This window comes from Dromiciops gliroides, chromosome 3, assembly GCF_019393635.1.
Source record: "Dromiciops gliroides isolate mDroGli1 chromosome 3, mDroGli1.pri, whole genome shotgun sequence".
Classification (NCBI taxonomy): domain Eukaryota; kingdom Metazoa; phylum Chordata; class Mammalia; order Microbiotheria; family Microbiotheriidae; genus Dromiciops; species Dromiciops gliroides.
This window is the reverse complement of record NC_057863.1, coordinates 375,579,942-375,602,117: the sequence shown is the minus strand read 5'-3', so window position 1 is coordinate 375,602,117 and position 22,176 is coordinate 375,579,942. Positions and strand designations below refer to the sequence as shown.

Here is a 22,176-nt window from a genome sequence, read left to right as displayed (position 1 = left end):
TTTGAAGCTCAGAGCACTGGATACTTAAGGCCTTCTATGGCATATTAAATGAGAATGCTTTCGACTTTGTAGCTTTTGGTCCTGGAATATCTGAGTACAAAAATTTCCATCACCACCCAGTTGTTCCCATTCATAGTTACTTCTTCTTCTTCTTTTTTTCCCATGGTTACTTCTAAGGTACATCATGTAGGTTTCTGATACTCCTGTGGTTTTCACAAAGGAGCTCTTCACTCTCACTTCCTCTGAAGATGACCTGTATCACTGGTCCATTCCTTCTCACTTGTGGAAGCTTCCAAATTGGTTCCCTACTCTGGACTATATTTTTTTCCTAGTGGCCATATGTCCAATTACCCATGGGCTTCTGCCTGACATTTTGTGCAAAATGGGGGCAGAAGTCACTTTAGTTTCTGGTTTTCTTGTTCATTGTTTTGTCTTATGATATTTTTAAGTTTTTCCTGCAATATTTGTGTAGAAGCTAATTGATCTAGCTTTGGGCAGTCATCTTGGCTGGTAGTCCTCTATTGCTTTCATTTTTATTGCATAGTTACTGTAGCCAAAACTTTGTAAACCAACAGGAATTTGTTTGTTTTTAGGTACTTTTTAAAATGACCATTTCTTCTCAGGCCATATTTTTGTAAGTATAAAGGCTGAGGTTCTCCTAAAAGATGTTAAAGAATGACCTGTTATGAAGTAAATTAATAGAAAGAATAGTATTAAGAATGTAAATCAGGGTGTAGCTAGGTGGCACAGTGGATAGAACACCAGCCCTGGATTCAGGAGGACCTGAGTTCAAATCTGGCCTCAGACACTTGACACTTACTAGCTGTGTGACCCTGGGCAAGTCACTTAACCCTCATTTCCCAGCAAAAAAAAAAAAAGAATATAAATCAAATGTGATCTTTCAGAATTTAAAATATGACATAATAATATGTATACCTGTGAATGTGTTTATGTGTGAATGTGTGTGTGTGTGTGTGTGTATATATACACACACAAAGACAGTGCCACATATAGCTTTATTTAATAATGATGATGATTATAGTAAGAATTGGAATTTAGCACAGTGGATAGAAAATTGGCCTTGGATTCAGGGAGACCTGGGTTAGAGGTCTTCAGTATAGCACATACTGCTAGGTAAGTCACCTAACCTCTTATTATTGCAGGCTATTTTCTAAGACTTTATATTGCAGAAAAATTGCTAAAATTCATTTGTAAAGAGCTTTTCCTTACTGGGAGTTCTCTATACCAATTCAATAATAGGTTTGTGTCAGAATAAGCATCATGACGATGATGATGATACTTGGCATATACACTCAGGTTCACAAAATGTTTTATATACATGTTCTCAGTTGGTTTGATAAGTGGCTTTATGTTTATTGCCTTTTATAAAGCTCATAACTGAATATATTGAAATTGGAAAATCACAAACATATTCAGTGTTCAGTTTCATTGAGTATTTCTAAATAGAGGTATTATCCAGGTTATATGTGACAGTACATCTAAATATTAACCCAATGCAAAATTCAAGGTGTCTCATTTTAATTTCCATTTTAGTCATTGTTGAATTTAAGTGGATTTTTGTTTTTTAGAAACTCTGCAAATGAACCAATTAAATACACATTTGCATTACACAGAATTGTCAGTTGAGAATTACTGGTAAAATGTTCTCATATAGGAAGGTAATAGGGACAAGAAACTTAAATTCAATTAATTTCATTCCAACTGGAATTTCTTTGTAGTTTTATAGAATGTGATCCGCTGCTTAAAGTATAAAATGGAGGAAATGTGGCTAGACAACAGGTCATGAGAAAATGACCCGGCGGAGGGATCTAGTCAACTGAAAGCCCAATAAGCATTAACCATGGGATTCAGAATCTAAAAAAAAAAAAAGTCACTATGATTTTAGGCTACATTAATAAAAGCATAGTATCAGATGAATCCCTACAGTATCCCTTTACAATAAACAAGGAGATGTATGTTTCAAATAGGGAAAGAACTATGGATCATGATTTCAGATTTGATGGTAAGGGCCCCAGTGGTGACCCAGTTCAACATGTAACTGAATAAAAAGCCTTTCCAACATCACCCTGAAAGGTTATTTAGGTTCTGCTTAAGGATCTTCAGTGATATTCTCAGTACCTTTCGAGTTAACCCATTCTCATTCTTCATATGTAGCTCAATCATTTTTCAGTTATGTCCAACTCTTTGTGAATTGGATCCCATTTGGTGTTTTCTTGGCAAAGTTACTGGAGTGGTTGCCAATTTCCTTCTCCGTCTCATTTTATCATTCTGGGTAGTTTTAATTGTTGGGAAATGGTTCCTTTTATTGAGTTGAAATCATGTCCTCTATAGTATCCATACCTTGCTCCCAGTCTTACTCTCTGGATACAAACAAAACAAGTTAATCTTTCTTCTTGACAGCTTTTCAAATGCAATGCAGGTATCATGTCATCTTTTCTCTGAACTAAACAATCTGATTTCCTTCAACCAATCATTGTATGGCATGGCTAATCTCTGAGCTCCCATTTAACTCAGCAATTGTATGATTCTCTGTTATACACACACACACACACACGCACGCACATTTATGTATGCATGTATACATACGTGTATATATGTATGTGTATATGTATATACACACACTACATACATTTGGATGTGCATGTAAACATAAACATATGTACAGACACATTCACATACACCTATTAGAATAAAGAGAACTCAAAATTCCCCTCCAAAAACATTCAAATGAACTTTAAGAACTCTGTTCATATACCTCTCTATTTCTGAAGGTCTGTGTTTAAAAGTGTAACAATACCTCCATTTCCATATAGATGCATATAATAGGGGTTTTACAAAACACTCAAGTATGCATTTAACAGGTTATAATCTTTGGCACTTTTATTCATAAGACAACACTAGTTCAGCTGGCACTAAAAAAAGTCTCTAAAAATAAAAATTGTAGGCGGGGGCAGGGGGGTGGGGCGGCAATACATACTTTGCACTCCATTCAGTTTCACAAATCGATTCAGGCTTAGCTAATGTCAACTCTGGCTTTTACTTCTTCTTTCAATCACGTTTTCCTTCTTTGCATTTATTAGTGTGTTGTTTTTTTCACAAGTTAGAATTATGTAAATATTCTAGGTTACTTGCAAAACTTGATATATAGTTTTTATTTCATCTTGGGCATTTTGTTAGTCATTTAGGTAAACTTCTACTTTTGTCAGAGCTGTGGTCTTAGTACCAACATTTTCTTAACACTCAGTGCTTGACTGAATGGAAGAAGATTTAACATACTTTTCCAGAGAGAGAGAGAGAGAGAGAGAGAGAGAGAGAGAGAGAGAGAGAGAGAGAGAGAAGGGGGAGGGCAGAGAAAGGAGGAAGAGATCATCAAGGAGTAATAGTACTGGTCTTTATCAAAACAACAAAATCAAAGCCCTAAAATCCTGAAACAGCTTTGGTGTCCCCCGCCCCCATTCAGAAGGGGATGTCACAAAACTCTATTATCTTTCCTTGTTGTTGCATCTGATATGGCTGACAAGTTGAAACTACTGCACCTAGGATTATCTTTTTTGGGGGGTTCTAAGAAAACCTCAGTAATATAGGCAGTATGCAAGAATGATTATTCTGTTTATACTGATGAAAAAATAAGGGGACAAGGAAATGAAACATCAGGTCATATACCTAAAAAGTAGCTTAGCAAGGATTTGACTACTAGTTCTTGAGAGTTTAGCATTTATGTCACTCTACTGAAAATTAATATCTTTTCCTATGTTTGGCTATTAATTTGGTTGGTCCTCCTTATTAACCACAAATCGCATATTTTGATCTCTGGTTTTAAAGGGAAAATACTTTTTCCCCCACCTCAAGTGTGGAATTTTGAAATGTATTCAAACAATTTTTTGGTTTAAAAAAATCAATTGTTTCTTTGTTAATAGATAAACTCTATTATACTTCCCTTCCCCAAACTAACTGTCCTTGTGTTCTTTTGTTTATTGAGTATAAGTAAGATTAATGAGGTAGAAGTTTCAGAAAGACAGATTTGGGATCAATGTAAGGAAAAATTTGGTAGCAGTTATAAGTGACCAAATGTGGAATGCCCCAACTCAGTAAATATAGCTTCCCCATCAATGAAGACCTTCCATTAGAAGTTGGATGACCTGTGAACTCCCTTTCAAATGGGAAATTCTATAATTGACCAAAATCAAGATTGTCTTGGAAGTCATCTTAACCCTATGTTTCTGTACAGAAATTATACCTCCAATTAAAGCTAGGTATCTCAATAAATGTTAACTATCGACTTTAGTAATACAAATTTTGCTTTATTCTTAAGTATGAAGGTTTAATTGTATTTCTGGTGGAATAAGTATTATTTGGACAATTTGTAGCTCCCAAGACTTCATTTACAGATGAATGTTTGTCAAGTAATTTGCAAATTACAAAGTACTCTATAAATACTTAATAGTCATCATTACCTTAAGCATCTCTTTTTCTTCCATTTACAAATGAGCAATGTGTATTTTCTCTTTGAAATAACATTTCAACATTAATTAAATGTCTGATCTCTGTTTCTGAGCATTTAAGCAAGATTAAGTTGATTGTTTAGTCAGTTTTTATAACATGAAGGCAGCTAGATGGCACAGTTGATAGAGCTCCAGGCCTGGAGTCAGAAAGACCTGAGTCCAAATCCCTCCTTAGACACTATATATATGACCCTGGGAAACTCACTTAACCCTGATTGCTTCAGTTTCCTCATCTGTAAAATGAGCTAGAGAAGGAAATAGCAAACCACTCCAGTATCTTGCCATGAAAACCCCAAATAAGGTCACAAAGAGTAGGGCATGACTGAAAATGACTAAATAACAACAGTTGATTATTTGAATTTGACTGCTTAGCATACTACTACTACTACTACTGTTACTACTACTAGCTGATATTTATATAATGCTTACGAAGTGCCAGACACTATCTTATTTGACCCTCACAACCCTGGGAGGTGCTATTAGTAAAGCTATTTTACATATAAGGAAACTGAGACAGACAGAAGTGACTCGTTTAGGTTCATATAGACAGTAAGTGTCTGAAATCTGAATTCAAACTCAGATCTCCTTGACTCCAAGTCCAGGATTCTATGTATTATGCCACCCAGCTGCCTATATCCTAAATCTTCCATTCCTTTTTGTTGGTTTAAGGATTGTAAAAAAAAAAAAAAAAAGGAAATTATGTCCTTGTCCCGCAGAAGAGGACTTAGTGCTTATATCCCATACTGTTCAGGACCAGGTTATTTCCTACAATTTCCCAATATAATTTATGAATATCAGGTGCTATTTTTAAATGTCAGAAATGTGAAATTGTTGTTATTCTACCTCATGATCCAATTGGAAGAGTTGGTAGAAAACAAAACATGGGGAGGAGAAAGAAACTGAAAGTGAAAATAATAACAATTTATTTTTCATTGCAAAAAATGAAACCTGAGGATAGATGTTCTTTTTTATTAAAGGAAGTTGTTATTCCTGGAGAATGACTATTGATGAAGGGTTTGCTTTTTATATAACTTAAACTGATAAATAGATTTTATTAATTGTTTAAGAAAGTAAAAATTGAGTATCCTTCTGCTTTCAGGAAGGTTTTTCGTTTTGTTCCCAATCAAAAGGCAGTTCCTACTAGCATAGAAGGGTTAAGGAAAGCTCTTCACTATACAGGAGACTTTTAAAAGAAATTCTGCCTGGAGTGCTTTCTGATCCCATCAAAGGAAATGGCAAGATGCACCGAGCAGTTTATTGTACTAGCAGTGGTAATAAATTACTGGTTTATTTGGAGAAGCAGGGTTGTTTTTAAAGGACTTTGGCACATGTTTTGTTGTCTTGGACCATGGGCCTTATTCTTGGAAACCATCACTATTGTGGAGGAAAACTGAACCTTCAGTGATTCAATAAGCATTCAAGCTTCATAAGAAATATAGGAACTAACCAATGCAGTGGACATTGCAATTTCACTATAATGTGTTCCACCTGGTGCCTGACAAAAAGTGTGTCATATACTCTGGTCAGGAGGGTGCTGGAGCCAGGTCAAACCTATTCATGAGAGTGGATTGTTTAATTTTCAGCGTGGGTATTTATACCTCAGAAATCACCAAATGTTGCCAAACAGGGTATAATTAATTTTGTTATTTTTCTAGACTTAAGAAAGTAATTGAGAAAATGTTAATTATACAAAATAAACTTAAGTGTCTTATGCATGCATCCCCTCTATCTCCATACTCAGATCAGTTGTTAAACATTTCCTGGAGCACCACCACTCTAGTTTACCCCTTTGCACAGAGTGTGAGGCCATATCAGGCAATGTCTTATATTACAGCAGTCTGTATTACAATGGTGTTTCTGTTGAGATGTTTTAAAGTATGACTTCCTGAAGTGGCATCTTTGCATAGAAAAAGAATTTTGAGATACTCCAAGCCCTCATCTTTCTATCCACTCATGTTTCTCTTTTCTGTTTTTACAGCCTTTGTATGCAAGACAACTTCCCTTTGACCTTTCAATCCTGTGTCATGCCAAAAGACTGTGAAACTACAGACTGGTCATCTTGGAGTCAATGCTCCAAGACCTGTCAATCGGGGGATCTTTCCCCAGGATTTAGGAGCAGGAGCCGGAGTATCAAACATATTGCTATAGGAGGAGGACAGGAATGCCCTGAACTACAAGAAAAAGAGGCCTGCAACCTGGGGGGAGAACTTCTGCAGCTATGTTCTAGGTATGGGACATTCTTTGTGACAACTTAAAGTTAAATGAGATCTTATTTGATGCTGTGGTAGGAGTCATTCCAGATGGTCTGTTGTGTTGTATAATGCGGTGTTGTATTATGTTTCATTGTTCTGAACTGTTCTCTCTCCCCCTCTCCCTCCCACCCCCCCTCTCTCTCCATATATATATATATATATATATATATATATATATATATATATATATATATATATAATTATTATTTTTTGAGGCAATGAGGGTTAAGTGACTTGCCCAGGGTCACACAGCTAGTAAGTGTTAATTGTCTGAGACTGGATTTGAAGTGAGGTCTTCCTGAATCCAGGGCGTGTGCTTTATTTACTGTGTCACCTAGCTGTCCCTTACTATATTTTTTAAAGACTTAAAGACTTTTAAAGAGCTACTACGCATGGCCTGATCCCAATACCAGTTGCCATAGAGAATTTGACCTACTCTGTTCTTGACGTGGGTAGGTTCATCCTTCCTTAGGCAACATGATGGACCCCTTCTGCTGGGGCTCAGCATATTATTGCTTAACATATTGCAGAAACTTGATAGTTTTAATCCACTCAAATCAGAACTCCTGAGCTCAAGAGATCCACTTGTTTCAGCATCCCCAGTAGCTGGGATTACAGGTGTATTACCATTATACCTAGCAGTCAGTTGTATTTTATTGTCATTCACAATTTTTTTTTTCTGCTACTTACTGTACTTAAGATGTATAGAAGACTTGTGTCATAGTCTTTCTGACCCCCTTTGGGGGGTTTTCTTGGTAAAGATACAGGAGTGGTTTGCCATTTCCTTCTCCAGCTCATTTTACAGATAAGAAAACTGAGGCAAACAGGATGAATTGACTTGCCCAGGGTCACACAGCTAGTAAGTATCTGAAGCCAGGTTTGAACTCAGGAGGATGAGTCCTCCTGACTCCAGGCCTGATACACTACCCACTGTGCCACCCAGCTGCCCTGTATTATTACTAATTTTATTTTGTCTGGCTAAGTGGCTGAGGAGACATGATAAATACCATATGAGTTTTTCACCTCTAGGTTTATTATAGGATGAACCTGATAGTGACAGCATCTTGTTCCTTGATTCTGCCTGTTTAATGGAATGTTGGAAATGAACTGGGGGTGTAGTTATTTACTAATTAAAATAATAATAACAATAACAACAACTAGCATTTATATATTGCTTCAAGGTTTGTAAAACACAATTATTACCTCACTTTATCCTCACAACAAGCCTGGGAGAAAGGAGCTTTTATTATTATCCCCATTTTACAGGTGAAGAAATTAAGACAAACAGAAGTTCATTGACTTGTCCAGTTAGTAAGTTTCAGTGGTCTGACTTGAATTCAGGTCTTCCTAACTTTCTGTTCATTGCTGTACCCACTATAACCACCTAGTTGCTTCTTGTTGCATCAGCATAGACTCAATCTTTACCTCAATTGCTTTTGATTATAGACATTTTCAAGCTTTTTGCTGTGAGTTAATATTCTAAGCCTTTTTTTTTGGTGGGGGGTGAGGGTAAGGATATAATGAGACAAAGAATAGGCAAATGTGAGCAAGGTAGGCATGTTCCAACCTTCAAATGGCTTATTCTTCAGAATTCTGAGGTTGACGTTTTCCTTAGAGCTGAACTGGGCTGGGGAGGTGCAGAGTCATTATAGAGAAAGAAGGGTTTGTAATGGTAACTGCGCCAACTTTAGGGGACCTTTTTGAGGCTTTTCTTAATTGGACAAGAGTTAGATGCATACTTGCTGCTTTAAAATAATTCTTTTTAAACCCTCTGTTCCTTTCATTCTTGCCACCTGTAAAGGGTGGAAATCTTAAACTGAAAGTAAGGAACTAGAAACACCCATTGTGGGCCCAAGTATGGTTCTTTATTGGTAAGGCCACAGACTTCATTCTTGGGGATTTGAGGATCACTCCCTTCCTTAATCTCTCCACCCCTCCTCCGAAAAAGATCTAAGGTGCTTGTTGCTTCTCCTTGTTTTAATCTTTCCTGTTTAAAGGAGAAGCATTACTTTTTTTCCCCTCCCCTCATATCAATCAGTGGAATATCTTAAATTTGAAGAGTATTCTCCTTTTCTCTGACTAGGTAAGGTTGGGCGTAGGAATGGGTTTGGGAATCAGGGAGAAAAAGACAAATAACAGATTTTGATTTTATCAGGAGGTTCAAATTAAATTATAATCTTAACAGATTTTGATAATTGCCTCTTAGTGTCTCTACTTTGTATGCAAGATGCTATAAGGCTAGTTAACTAGGATCCTGGATTGAGAGCTCTTTTTATGACCCCTCACCTATATGTCTGGATTATAATGGCATTCTGGGATCATAGTGGAGTGACGTGGTGATGGGGTTATCTATGTTCTATCTGTTCCACTGACTGATTTTTTTAAAAAAATCAGTACCAAATAGTTTTAAGTATAACTTCTTTATAGTACAATTTGAGATCTGTTACTAACAGACCCTCTTTCTTCTTACTATCATTATTATCCTTAGGATCTTTGATCTTTTTCTCTCCATATGAATTTTGTTATTATTTTTCTAGCTCTTTCTTTTGGGAATCTGGCATAGCAGTGAATAAATAAATTAATTTAGGTAGTATTATCACTTTCACTAAATTGGCTTAACCTACTCATGAACAATTAATGTTTTTCCAATTATTTAAATCTATATTTGGAAAGAGTTCCCCCCCCCTTTTTTTTTGCAGGGCAATAAGTGTTGATTTCCCAGGGTCACACAGCTAGTAAATGTCAAGTGTCTGAGGCTGCATTTGAACTCAGGTCCTGTTGAATCCAGGGCCAGTGCTTTATCCATTGTGCCACCTAGCTGCTGCCTTAGCTTTTTTTAATAGTTAGACTCATAGTGCCTAGGTGAATCTTGGTAGATATAATCTTAAGTGTTTTATAGGTTCTGAAGTTATTTTGAACTGAATCTATATTTCTGGATCTTATTGTTGGATTTATACTTGTATATACATACATACAAATATATGCATACATATGCATACATACATATATATGTATATATATAAGCACACATATACATATTTTCATATGTGCCTAATTTGAATTGCCTGACTTTATATATTGGTAGATTTTTAAAAATATGCATATTGGGGGGTAGTGAAAAGGACAGAGTAATCTAAAAACTTGTCACTTTATAAATTAAAAAAATAAATGGGGGGAAGGGGTAGAGAATAAGCTTATTAAGTCTAATCCTGTTTGCTTACAAAAATACATAATTGTCCCCAAAGTTTTGGAATTATTGACCTTTGTGGAAATGGTCAAAAGGCAATGGTGATCCCTTTCACCACCTCCTATAGAAGATATTGAGCATAGCTCTTTTTCTGCTACTTGCTGTACTTAAGATATACAGAAGACCATAGTGATATGGGGCAGCTTGGTGGTACAATGAATAGAGCATCAGGCTTGGAATCAGGAAGACTCTTGTTTATGAATTCAAATCTGACTTTCAGATACTTACTAGCTGTGTTAACCCTGTTTGCCTCAGTTTTGTCATCTGTAGAATGAGCTAGAGAATGAAATGGCAAACCACTCCACTATCTTAGTCAAGAAAACCCCAAATGAGGTCATGAAGAGTTGTACACAACTGAAAGTAACAAACAACAAATCTTAGCATCTAGGCTTTCCTATACCATGTTTTACCTTAATACAAAGAGATCTGATTTAAATTCTATTCTGTAAAGTTCAGATTCCAGCCCTCTATAAAGGAAAGCTTTGGTAAGGGGTTAGGGCTCTACCCCCTCCCCCAGCCTTACAATGAGAAGAGAGGGAAAGCTAAGGGATTTGGGAAGGTACTGAATATCCAAAGCCCAGTTATGGGCATGGTGATGAGATATCAGATGATCAGCTTATGATGGGTAAGGAATCATGTTCTGTTGGAAGCGAAATCAAGCAGACCTGTAGATGGAAAGTAAAGAGTTAGTCGATGTCTCTAGCTAATCAATTCTCATCGGATTAGAGGATTTGGAACTTGAAGATATCTTAGATAACATCTAATCAAAAATCATCATTTTAAAAATGAAGAAAATGAGGTCCCAGAAGGTTAACTGACTTGCTCCGGATTGTACAGGTAGTAACAAGTCTTACTAGAATGCCTTTTGCATTGCTCCAAATGGAGTGGTCTCTCCAATATGTCTCTACATTGTGACATCTTTCTTTATGATGGTGATCATGGAAATATCAAATGTGAGTAAATGTCAAAACATTAGTTTTGAAGTAAAATGTTTATTACATATATCAAGGAAATAATCCACCTACCCCCCACACAACTTTAAAAATTATTTTGCAACTAATTAATTTTTTTCATGAAGAATAATTCCACTTAGCCTTAATTGTCCTTTAGGGAGGCAAATTTAAGGATAAGGCATTATGAAGTAATGCCCTCTTTATAAATTTTTAAAATTTCACTTTTCACATTCCAAACAGGAAACTGTCCCCTGTGTTTTGTTTTGTTTTGTTTTGTTTTGTTTTGTTTTGTTTTTTGCAGGGATATGGGGGTTAAGTGACTTGCCCAGGGTAACACAGCTAGTAAGTGTCAAGTGTCTGAGGCTGGATTTGAACTCAAGTACTCCTGAATCCAGGGCTGTTGCTTTATCCACTGCACCACCTAGCTGCCTCTGTCCCCTGTGTTCTTTGTTTGTTTGTTTTTGTTTTTGTTTTTGTGAGACAATTGGGGTTAAGTGACTTGCCCAGGGTCACACAGCTAGTAATTGTTAAGTGTCTGAGGCCGAATTTGAACTCAGGTCCTCCTGAATCCAGGGCCAGTGCTCTATCCACTGCACCACCTAGCAACCCCCCCCCCCCCCCGTGTTCTTTTTTTTTTTTTTTTGGTGAGGCAATTGGGGTTAAGTGACTTGCCCAGGGTCACACAGCTAGTAAATGTCTGAGGCCAGATCTGAACTCAGGTACTCCTGAATCCAGGGCCGGTGCTTATCCACTGAGCCATCTAGCTGACCTCCCCCCCCCCCACTCCGTGTTCTTAATAATGGCCAGGCAATTAGACATTTACTTGGGTCTAATGATAAACATTTCTAGGGCACTTAATGAAAAACACATACTTCCTCTTATTGACGTTCATAAATGCACCCTTGCTGTCTTTTCTCCCCTTTAGGGTGACTCTTATGGAGACAGTAATTTTCTTGGAATTCTGGGTTAAATGGGACATGCCCTAGATCATGTACAGGAGCACATGTGGCTTCTATATTGTAGAAGATAACTTTTTTGCAAACACATGTATTACCTGACTTCAGCATAATAGAGCTGAATGGTATTGATTCAGCCAAGACACAGCCAGGCAGATCTCCCAGAGTTGTGGTTATTGTACCTCATTTGGTTATATTTTAAGATATATGCTCATAAAGTCTATGAAAAGCATACCCTTTGCCAATTTCAATTGGAAGCAGTTATGATCCTATAGCTTTACAATTTGACAACCTTGTTGAAGTTGACAATTCCTGAGCTTTTTCAAGATGTTAAATTGGTAGCAAATAATAGTCCTGGGGCATTACCTGAGATAAATGCCAGCTAACATTTAGCAGTGGGAAATGGTGTTGCTATTATCATGTACAAACTATGATTCCATTTAAGTCAGAGAAGAGAAATACATTAGCCACAGTGATACCCAAATCAGATGATGTCCTTTAGCCTGAAATTTGGACTACCACAGGAAAACCCAAAAGCAGAATGCTTACCTTTGTCTTCAGTTTGACATGAGTGGTAAAAAAGCATGTAATTAGTGAATTTGGGAAAATATGTTGGGCAGGAAAAAATGTGTGCTTTCGGTGCACTCCTTATGCTAAGCATACCACATATCACACTTTGGAACCAGAATTGACTTATTTTCTCATGGAACTGAAATACTGCTGTTTATGAATCTCTTCATCATCACTTTAGCTCTAATACTAGGGAGATATTCCTTGGGTTTTCCATTTTCATCATCCTTGCTATAGTAATAGCTGGTGATCTAATGGATTCCTTCACATTACTCTTCTGTCTTCCCACCCCAATGTACTTTCCTTAAGCTTTATAGCACTGTTGTACCTAATATATTACTATTTTTTAACATGATCAAATCTTTTTAGGGCTAACTTAAACATGTACACAGATCATATATATATATATATATACATATATACATATATACATATATATATATATGACATTTAATATGTACATAGCATATCGTGGATGTGGGCGATGCTTGGTGTAGACATTACCTTCACAGGAAAAGATTAGCAATACATGTATATATTAGTTCAGAAGAATTGCTTGAGGTACTGATTAGTTTAAATGATTTGTACATGGTGATTTGTAGAGAGATAAGGTTGCAAGAGATCAGATTTTAGTTCAAGCTTTCCTGAACCCAAGGATAGCTTTCTATGAACTGTGCCATCTATCTGTCCTATATAAGCACATATGAGTATATATTTATTTCTATTTACAGAAGTATATGTGAATACATACATGAATGTACAGACATGCAAGGCTATGTTGGAGTTGGTTATAGCCAGCAAGAAAGAATTGATCATTTTTTTAGGGTGAACATATATATATATACCTGAGAAATAGTCAGTTACCATGTGACACTTTGATTTATAGTTTTATTGATTGTCTAGATTTAAGACAGTGTTGATAATGCAGATTAAACTTAAAAGTATGTACATACATTTTGAGAGCCCATTTGTTAAACACTTATCAGTATATGGCTACACTGCTCTATAAACATTGCTTAAACTCCCCAGGAGTGCAGCAGAAGGATCAGGGAATGGAGTTATAACCTGATTAGAATAATGGGAATTACAGGCTAATGAGGATGAGGGCGGTGATGATGATTACTGGAATTTTCGTAGTGCTTTAAGGTTTTCAAAATGCTTTACATCCATTATCTTATTTGATCCTCACTATACCTCTGTATATTCGTATATATGTACATGGTATATAGAAGTATATATTTATATATTCTATATCAAATAGTCAAGCAAATAAGAAATCTTAAGTGCATATTGTGTTCTCAGGTAGAGAGGAATACAAATAAAAAAATCAAATTACAAAATGGTCCCTAAACTCAAGGAAGTTATATTTTTGTGGGAGATATTATGCACATAATATATATGCATGCACACAAAATATGTACACAATAAATATGATAGTCTTGTTGAGGAAGGCACTATCAGCTGGGCAAATAAGAAAGGTTTTATGTAGAAGGTGGCTGAGCTGTCTGTCTGACTGTCTGTCTGACCATTTGTCTCCCCCATAAGCACACACACATACACACATATACATACACACACATACATATGTGTTAAATTTGTTATGACCTTAAGTATAGAGAAATGACTTAATTTTTCTCTCTCCTTCCTGCCTTCCTTCAAGTCTCAGCTAAAATCCCATCTTCTGCAAAACTTTCCCAGTTCCTTTTAATGTGCCTTCCCTCCGAGGTTATTTCTAAGGAATTCTTTAAATAACTTGTTGGTATATATTGTGTTTACACATTGTATCTCCCATTAAACTGTGAGCTCCTTGAGGGAAGGGTCTGTTTATATCTTTCTTTGTACCCCCAGTTCTTAGAATGATGCCTGGCACAAAGTAAAGATAATAACAATAGCTAATGTTTATCTAGTGTTTACCATGTGCCACCATTGTGCTAAGCCCTTTATAATTGTTAATCTCATTTGAGATAAATCTCATTTAATCCTCACAACATCCCTGGAATGTAGGTTCTATTATCCCCAATTTCAGATAAGGAAACTGAGGCAAACATTAAATGACTTGAACAGGATCACACAGCTAGAAAATGTGAGGATGAATTTGAACTCAGGTCTTTCTGATTCCAGGCATCTGCTCTATCTATCCATTGTTTCACCCAGCTGACACACAATAGGTCTCTAGTAAATGCTTGTTTATGTAACTTAACTTGAGAGATGATAATATTGAAGTGTAATAAATTTAGGTTTTCCCTCCTGTTTGTGATTAGTGTTAAAGTTTATACTCAGTATGTCTGGGGAATCAGAAGAAATAAAATCTGATATGAGATCATTGTGTTTCATGGGATCACTGATCTCGTCTTGTTTCAGCCAGGTCCCTAGCCCCAAGCTTAAATATTCATTGCTAGAATCAAAGTGATTTTCCAACTTATCTAAACATCTGGAGCTTGAAATTTTGTTTTAGAAAATGCTGTTTAATTGCAATAGTGACCAATGTGCGATATAGATCTCAAAGCAGATTTTGGGCTTTTGACAGCAACATTCTGTGAAGCTGTAGTGCGCGCGTGCACACACACACACACACACACACACACACACACACACACACTCTACACTTGAAAAAGAAGGGATCAGTGACTTGGTCTTGATGGGAGAGATGGACTCTTCTGTTCTCTCTGTCCAGTGTATATATTTCTTATTCTTATTATGTATAAACCAGAGCAATTTTACTCTGTTGCTTTGTGAATAAAATCACATTGAGGTACCTTTATGTGTCTCCTGAAGACCACTTTGATTTGCTCTTAAAACAACTGCTTGTGACAAACCAGTACTTCCTAATACCTGCTTGAGGCATTGAACCTGATGTCAAATCTTTCCAGATGTAGTCTCTTTCTTGAGAGTGCTCTGAAGATAAGTTGATTTTTTGAATGAATACTGAAAGCAACTAAAGAGGTAAAGAAAATAACTTTAATAAAATTCAGCTTATTAAACATTTCTTGCATGCCTACAGTGAACAAAACACCACACTAAAGTGTGTATGTATTTTTGTATTTGTGTGTGGAAGTAGATGGTGGGACATGGGGAGGTATGGGATAAGATCACAAGAGCACAAATATAGAGCAGAAAGAAACCACTGATATAATCTAATCCTTCCTACTCCTTTATTAATACTTTTTAAAGGATGGAACATATTCAGGAAGAATAAATGACTTTCTCACTGTAACAAAACTATTTCAGTTAGATTGGGAGAATTAGCTGTTTTACAAAGATAAATAAGTTACAGTCCTGGTCCTCAAAGAACTTACAGTAAAGACAGTGAGGCGGAGGAATAGGAGGAGAAGGAAGGAAGGAAGGAAGGAAGGAAGGAAGGAAGGAAGGAAGGAAGGAAGGAAGGAAGGAAGGAAGGAAGGAAGGAAGGAAGGAAGGAAGGAAGGAAGGAGGGAGGGAAGGACTAGGACATAGGAGGTTTGGGTTCTAATCCTTTCATATATTAATTATATGCCTTGTTCATCTCCCCCTTTTGTAGCTCAAGAAGATCAGTGCTTGTCTCAGTCTTCTTCTCCACCTCAGCTCTTAGCCTTATACTAAAGGATTTCATCATACATATTGATGCTGAAGTTCCTTCAATCAGCTTGACCTCCCAGGTCCTCAGTCTCCTCTGTTTCTATAACCTTCTCCTCAACTTCACCTCAGCAACACACAAATAGGCTTGATTTCCACACCACCTCTGTGATCAAGAACTCTGAAATTTCTTTATCTGATCTTATTCTCCAATCATTCCTTCTCTCTTTATGCCTTGTTCCTTTAACTTCTCTGACTGACCATATCTCCACCCCTTGGTACTCTACCAGAGTAGCACTGCTATCTTGGTTTCACATTCCTCTCATCACAATCTCTTTAGTTAACTAGGTTGACACTACACTGTCCATTATTTTTGAATTACATCTTCTTTTGTCCCATTGCCACCTCACTTACTTCAATAACTTATCTTTTCCACTTCTGTGATGCTCAATGGAACTGAATAAAGTCACAAAATTGTGTCAACTGGTTCCACTACAGATTTATATGATCTAATTTCATTTTGGCCCTTACTGCAGTGACACATCATTTTTCTCTTCCCTGATTCTCTGTCCCACTCCCCATGGCAACTATTGCAAACCTCTCACTATACTACATGCTCAGCCATCCTTATAAACAGAGTTGATCTCACAATCAGTTCTGTGATCAAGAATTCTGAAATTCCTTAATCTGACTCTCAAAGCTGACCAACTTGCATAAAATTTCACCGATTTAGCACAGCCTTGCCCACAGCTCCTATAAGAAAATGGAGATATAAGAGATGGATTTTTTGGGGTTTCAGAAATAATTTTTCATCTTCCACAACCCCTGGAGTTTTGCTCTGATTTTCATACTTAAATCACCTGTGGGAACAGGAAGCAGATAAGAGGACAAGACTGAGGAGAAGACGTTCAGCATTGCAAGAAAAGTAGGGATGAATGGGGCTTTCCAAAATTTGAGGAATGGGCAGAGGCTGAAACCACACCAGGACTTGTACCTGGGAGCATATTGAGTGGCAGAAACACTTTTTTCCAAAGTTTAGGACAGCCGAGAGATTGTTAGTGTTGGTGTGATTTGAGAGCCCCTTGTACCTGTTGCTGAGAGTGGCAATGAAGAGCTTCTCCAGTGCTTTCTTTTTCTCTTTTTCTTTTTGGAAAAATGAAAGTTTTATTGTAATTCCCTTTATTCTTTCTGGACTTATAATGACACTGGCAACCATTTTATCTCTCTTGAAAGCACAAAGCTGAATCAATTTAACTAGACATCTTTTAAGTAAACTTAAGACTGCTATCCATACACACACACACACACACACACACACACACACACACACACACACACACATAAATTCATTTAGAATTCTTTCATATCTGCATTTCTGCTTCTTATATCTTTTATGAGGCTGATTGTTATTATGGGACTAAATATGGAAAACTAAATCTCCCACTCACTTCTGATTTAGATAACCAGATAAGTAAAGGCATTTAAAAAAATATTTATTTTGAACTTATAAAATAAAACAAGCATAACACAGTAATTTTTTTAAAAAGATGATTGCACATGAAACTGCAAATCTATTATATGTGATTTGCTATTTTAAAAAATATACAATAAAGTTATCAGGTAACTTGATTTTTTTCCCCTTCTTTTTTCTTTCCTTCCTCACCCTTGCCTTAGAGTATTCTTGCCCTCATTTTTACCTGAATGAAATTCCCTCTGCACTGATCCATTCTTATGGAACTGGAGGAGAATATGTAGCCACATCTATCTCTTCCCATGATTCTCCTAGCTGTAGCTTATGCAGTTACAGCCTAAAACAACGTCTGCCTTTAACAGTCGTGTGAGAGTGTGTGTGTGTGTGTGTGTGTGTGTGTATGAAATTGTGGTGGCATTTTTTGGAATTTCATCACAATATAGCTATCTTGTTTATGTCATTTGTGTTTTGACTGAATACACAGTTGATCTTGGTTATGGAAAACCCATAATAAAATACCGTATAAAATGGTGTGGTGTATTGGTGTACAATACAAGTTAGTACTTCCCATGGGAAACTTCTGTTTGGAGGTTCAAGGATTCAGGAAGTAAGAGCAATGATACTTTATCTGAGGGAAAATGAGAATAGGCATCGGGAGTGCATGATCCTAGCATATACAAGCCCAAGAGTCATCTGAGTGATTAAGCACATTAAATTACTATCTCTATACCATACCCCCCAAAACCTGCTGGGGCAGAGATCTCATTTCTGAAGAGAATAATTGATATAGAAAGCTCAGCCTAAAAGAAGGAAGCTGGAGCTAGTTTATGACCATGTCTAGTAAGTCCCTGGCTCAGTGAATGATTGATGGCTTAGCAGATGACTGACAATTTAGCTGGCTGTGTTCACCGTTACTACCAAGTGGCTATACCAAGAAAATAGAGGCCCGGATCCTAAGTTTCTTCTTTCCTATTCATCTAACCAGTCATTGAAATTATCCTGCATTCTCTCTTTACTCTAGTCTCTGATAAGGAGTTCAACCAATTGCTCTTACTCTCTCTCACTCCTTACCCACTCAGCCAGACATCTTCCCTATTTTTAATCCATCCATGTCTACCGGTTACCTACCATATGACAATTTTTTCCCTATGCTGAAAGTCCTCATTAGATCCTACTATCCTTTTCAGATATCATACCACTGTATATTTCTCCTTCCTTAGCCAAACTCCTATTAAAAACAAACAAAAACCCAACTGACTATGCTTGTTGCCTCCATTGTTTTCCCTTTCACTCACCCTTCACTCCTTTTCCAACCTTGTTTCTGACTAAAGTATTCAACTGAAACTGCCCTCTACAAAGTTAGCAATGATCTATTAATTGCCAAATCAAATGACCTCAGTTCTCATCCTTCTTGACCTCTTGCAGCATTTGACACTTTTGAACAGCCTCTTCTACTACATACACTCTCTTTTAAGTTTCACAGTATTGTTCTATCTTGGTTCTCATTCTATTTATGTGAATGTTTGTTCTTAGTTTCCTTTTCTGGATTATTATCAATATAATATGCCATAACTATGAGTGTACCCTAAGTACCCTAAGACTCTGATCTTCTCTCTGTCTCTCTTTCTCTCTCTGTCTCTCTCTCTCTCTCCTAGTCCTAGCAATCCTCTGAGTACTTTGAATCTATTATCTATTATCTCATTACACTCTTAAATGGGGAATGATTTACATTGAATTCATCCCATTGTGTGTCTGATTTCACGGGTAATAAGTATCTATGGTCTGGGATTCAATGAGAAGGACCAAAATAGATGGGGGTGAGTGAGTAATTTAAACCTAAAACTGTACATGGATAGTTCAATGTGGTATATGTGCCACCTTCCCTACCCATAGCTCTGGGATACCTTTGACAGTTTCAATAAAGCAGTGTTTCTAAAATGGTTGAGGACTGGAGGAAAGTGGGAGTCATGATCTGAAGGTCTCAGGGGAAGCTGCTTCAGATGTCACAGCAGAAAAAGATACTTTCTTGGTAACCGATCATCACCACTGGTCCCCACCTCTCTTTAACAAGCCTCCCTTGAAAGAATCTGGGCCTTGTTTCAACTCTCAGAAGCCAACACTTTTTTTTTTCTTCCCTTATTCTGTCTATATGTTATCAGAGTATATTGTTTCATGAGTCCCCATTGTGCCACTTTATTTTAAGTCCTTCTGGGCTGAAGATTTTGTTCCCTGGTTGTTGCGTAGTGTACTACAAAGGTCTCTGTGCAGCTAAGGAGCTCTATTAATAATACATATTTTGAGTTTGGCTTGCAAAGGCATCTGTTCATGAGCAAAAAGCTTTTCACTCTAGAGTAACTTTCCATAATCAATAGTCCTGCTATACAGTTCTAAAAGAATTACGACAGCACAAAATGTGTAAAGCTTGATCAGTCCCCTTTATTTTTGTCAGCTGTTCAGCTGAACTGGCAAGCCTATTCTTTTCTGAATGCTTCTGAACCTTTAATGAGACAACAGACATTTCCATAAATTAGTGCTGCTATAATTCCCTGATTTTTAAATATATACACGTTGAATTTCAATACTTTGCATTTGTGTTTTATTTAAGTAAAGTGAATTCTGGTGTATAGATATAAAACGTGTGTTTAGTCAAAACATGATAATTTGTTGATCTAATTTTTGCTTGAATTTGTCATCATTAAATCAGGTAGGGACCAGATTCCAAATAGCTTTGTAGCAAGGCTTTGAGCTGAGCAAGAGAAAATGCCTGAATTTTTAAGCACTTCCAAGTTTTAAAAAAGTTAAAAGATTCTCTGATAATTCAGGACTTAAAATAAATTGAGGACTTCAAGTTTTGTTAAGATGGGATGTTGAAGATGTTCCATTATTATATGTGTACTGGATATCACAATTAGAGGGATTGTGGTCTGTTTAACATACTCACAAAATGTGCTTACTATTCTAATCTCAGCATTGTCAATTCAGGACTACTTTACTTCTTTTTTTGTTTGTTTGTTCGTTTTTTTAGTGAGGCAATTGGGGTTAAGTGACTTGCCCAGGGTCACACAGCTAGTAAGTGTCTGAGGTCGGATTTGAACTCAGGTACTCCTGACTCCAGGGCCTGTGCTCTATCCACTGCACCACCTAGCTGCTCCCTGGACTACTTTACTTCTTACTGCAGGGTAACAGCTGTTTCTTTGCCTTTGGATTGACAACAATGTTGGTGTATAAAAAACAATATGTGTGAGTATTTGTAGGGCACTTACCCAAAACATAACTCTTATACCTATATTAGGTGAATAACTAAAAATCCCACAATTCCCCTTTGATTCTTTTGTGAAGGCAAACTAGGCTATCTTTTCCCTCAATTCTTACCTATCCTTTAACTACTGAATGGGCTCAGACAAACTGAGATCCGGGAAAGACCTTACCTTAAAAAAGCCAAAGTCTCCTACCACATGTGGGTCCGTTGCCAGTTGTCCTGACCTGTCTTGCTACTGGACTCTGATGACTCTGGATGAGAGAGGTAGGTTGATGACTTTTCATGGCCGTGCCCCATTTAAATCCAATTAACTTGTAAGTCAAGACCTCACCCTCCTGATGTCATCTCACCCTCCTAATGTCATTGGTCCTCTTTGAGAATGAAGGATAATAACAACCACCACCAACCATGTTATCCCCTATTAAAATGCATCTGGAAGTCATGACCCATTAAACCTTAGTCACTTTCTAGATTGTATTTCCTTTATTGCATCCAAGGCTCTTTGACATTTGGGAATATGTCTTATTTTTGGACTGGATTACCTCTAAGGTTCATTCTAGCTATAAATTTATGATCCTCTGAAAGAGACCATGAAGACCCAGGGCACCTGAACAGAGTATGGAAAGAAAACACAGAAAAGGAAGACTGGTGACATAGGAAGACAACCTTTGCCCCTGGTCCCTGAGTTGTTTGAGTTCTCTCCAGATTTTCCATCTCTTCCCCCTCTGTAATCAATCATACCTGGGAACTTCAGTACACATTCAATGTACTGATCAGGGCTACAACCCTTTTATCAGGCCTATTAAGTGTAGACTTCTTGCCAGAAATGTTTTTTAATTTCAGCCTTCAATTAGTCACAGGAGAAACTATCTTATTAAGGTTTCTTTTATAACAATATTCCACCCACCCCTTCCCCCTATTGATTAGATATGTTAGGATTCTCTGCACTTGTATTTTCAAAAGTTTGGGGAAAGTTATGGCTCTTGACTTTTTCTCATGCCTAGAATCCCCATTTAATTTTTTTTTACTGATGAACTGATGAATATGTTCCTTAGTTTGAACCTTGGATGAAAGCAGCATTCCAGGTCTAAGTTGATATGACATAGAATATCTTAAAAATAATGTCAATATTGGTTTATCAGAAAAGTGATGGCTGCACTGTGAAAAACTAGTACTCAGCCATCAGTGACATTTTAATTTCTAATCAATTAATCAATCAACCAACATTGGTTAAGGATTTACTTTATGCCAAGCACTATGGATACAAAGACAAAAAGGAAACTGTCCCTTTAATCAGGAACTTACATTTTATTTGGATAAGCAATACATGTATTGTATGTACAAAACATGTGCATGTACAAGTGTAAGGGAGGAGGGTTTGTGATCTCTTCTG

General features: G+C 36.9%; 1 protein-coding gene across 1 annotated transcript in view; it reads left to right on the top strand.

Moving 5' to 3' along the window:
• THSD7B (thrombospondin type 1 domain containing 7B) overlaps positions 1 to 22,176 on the top strand; it is a 1,126,956-nt gene that overhangs the window by 363,510 nt on the left and 741,270 nt on the right. Inside the window, exon 4 of the mRNA XM_043994926.1 lies at positions 6,502 to 6,750. Coding sequence (XP_043850861.1) covers positions 6,502 to 6,750 — 249 coding nt within the window. The remainder of the gene's footprint in view (positions 1 to 6,501; positions 6,751 to 22,176) is intronic.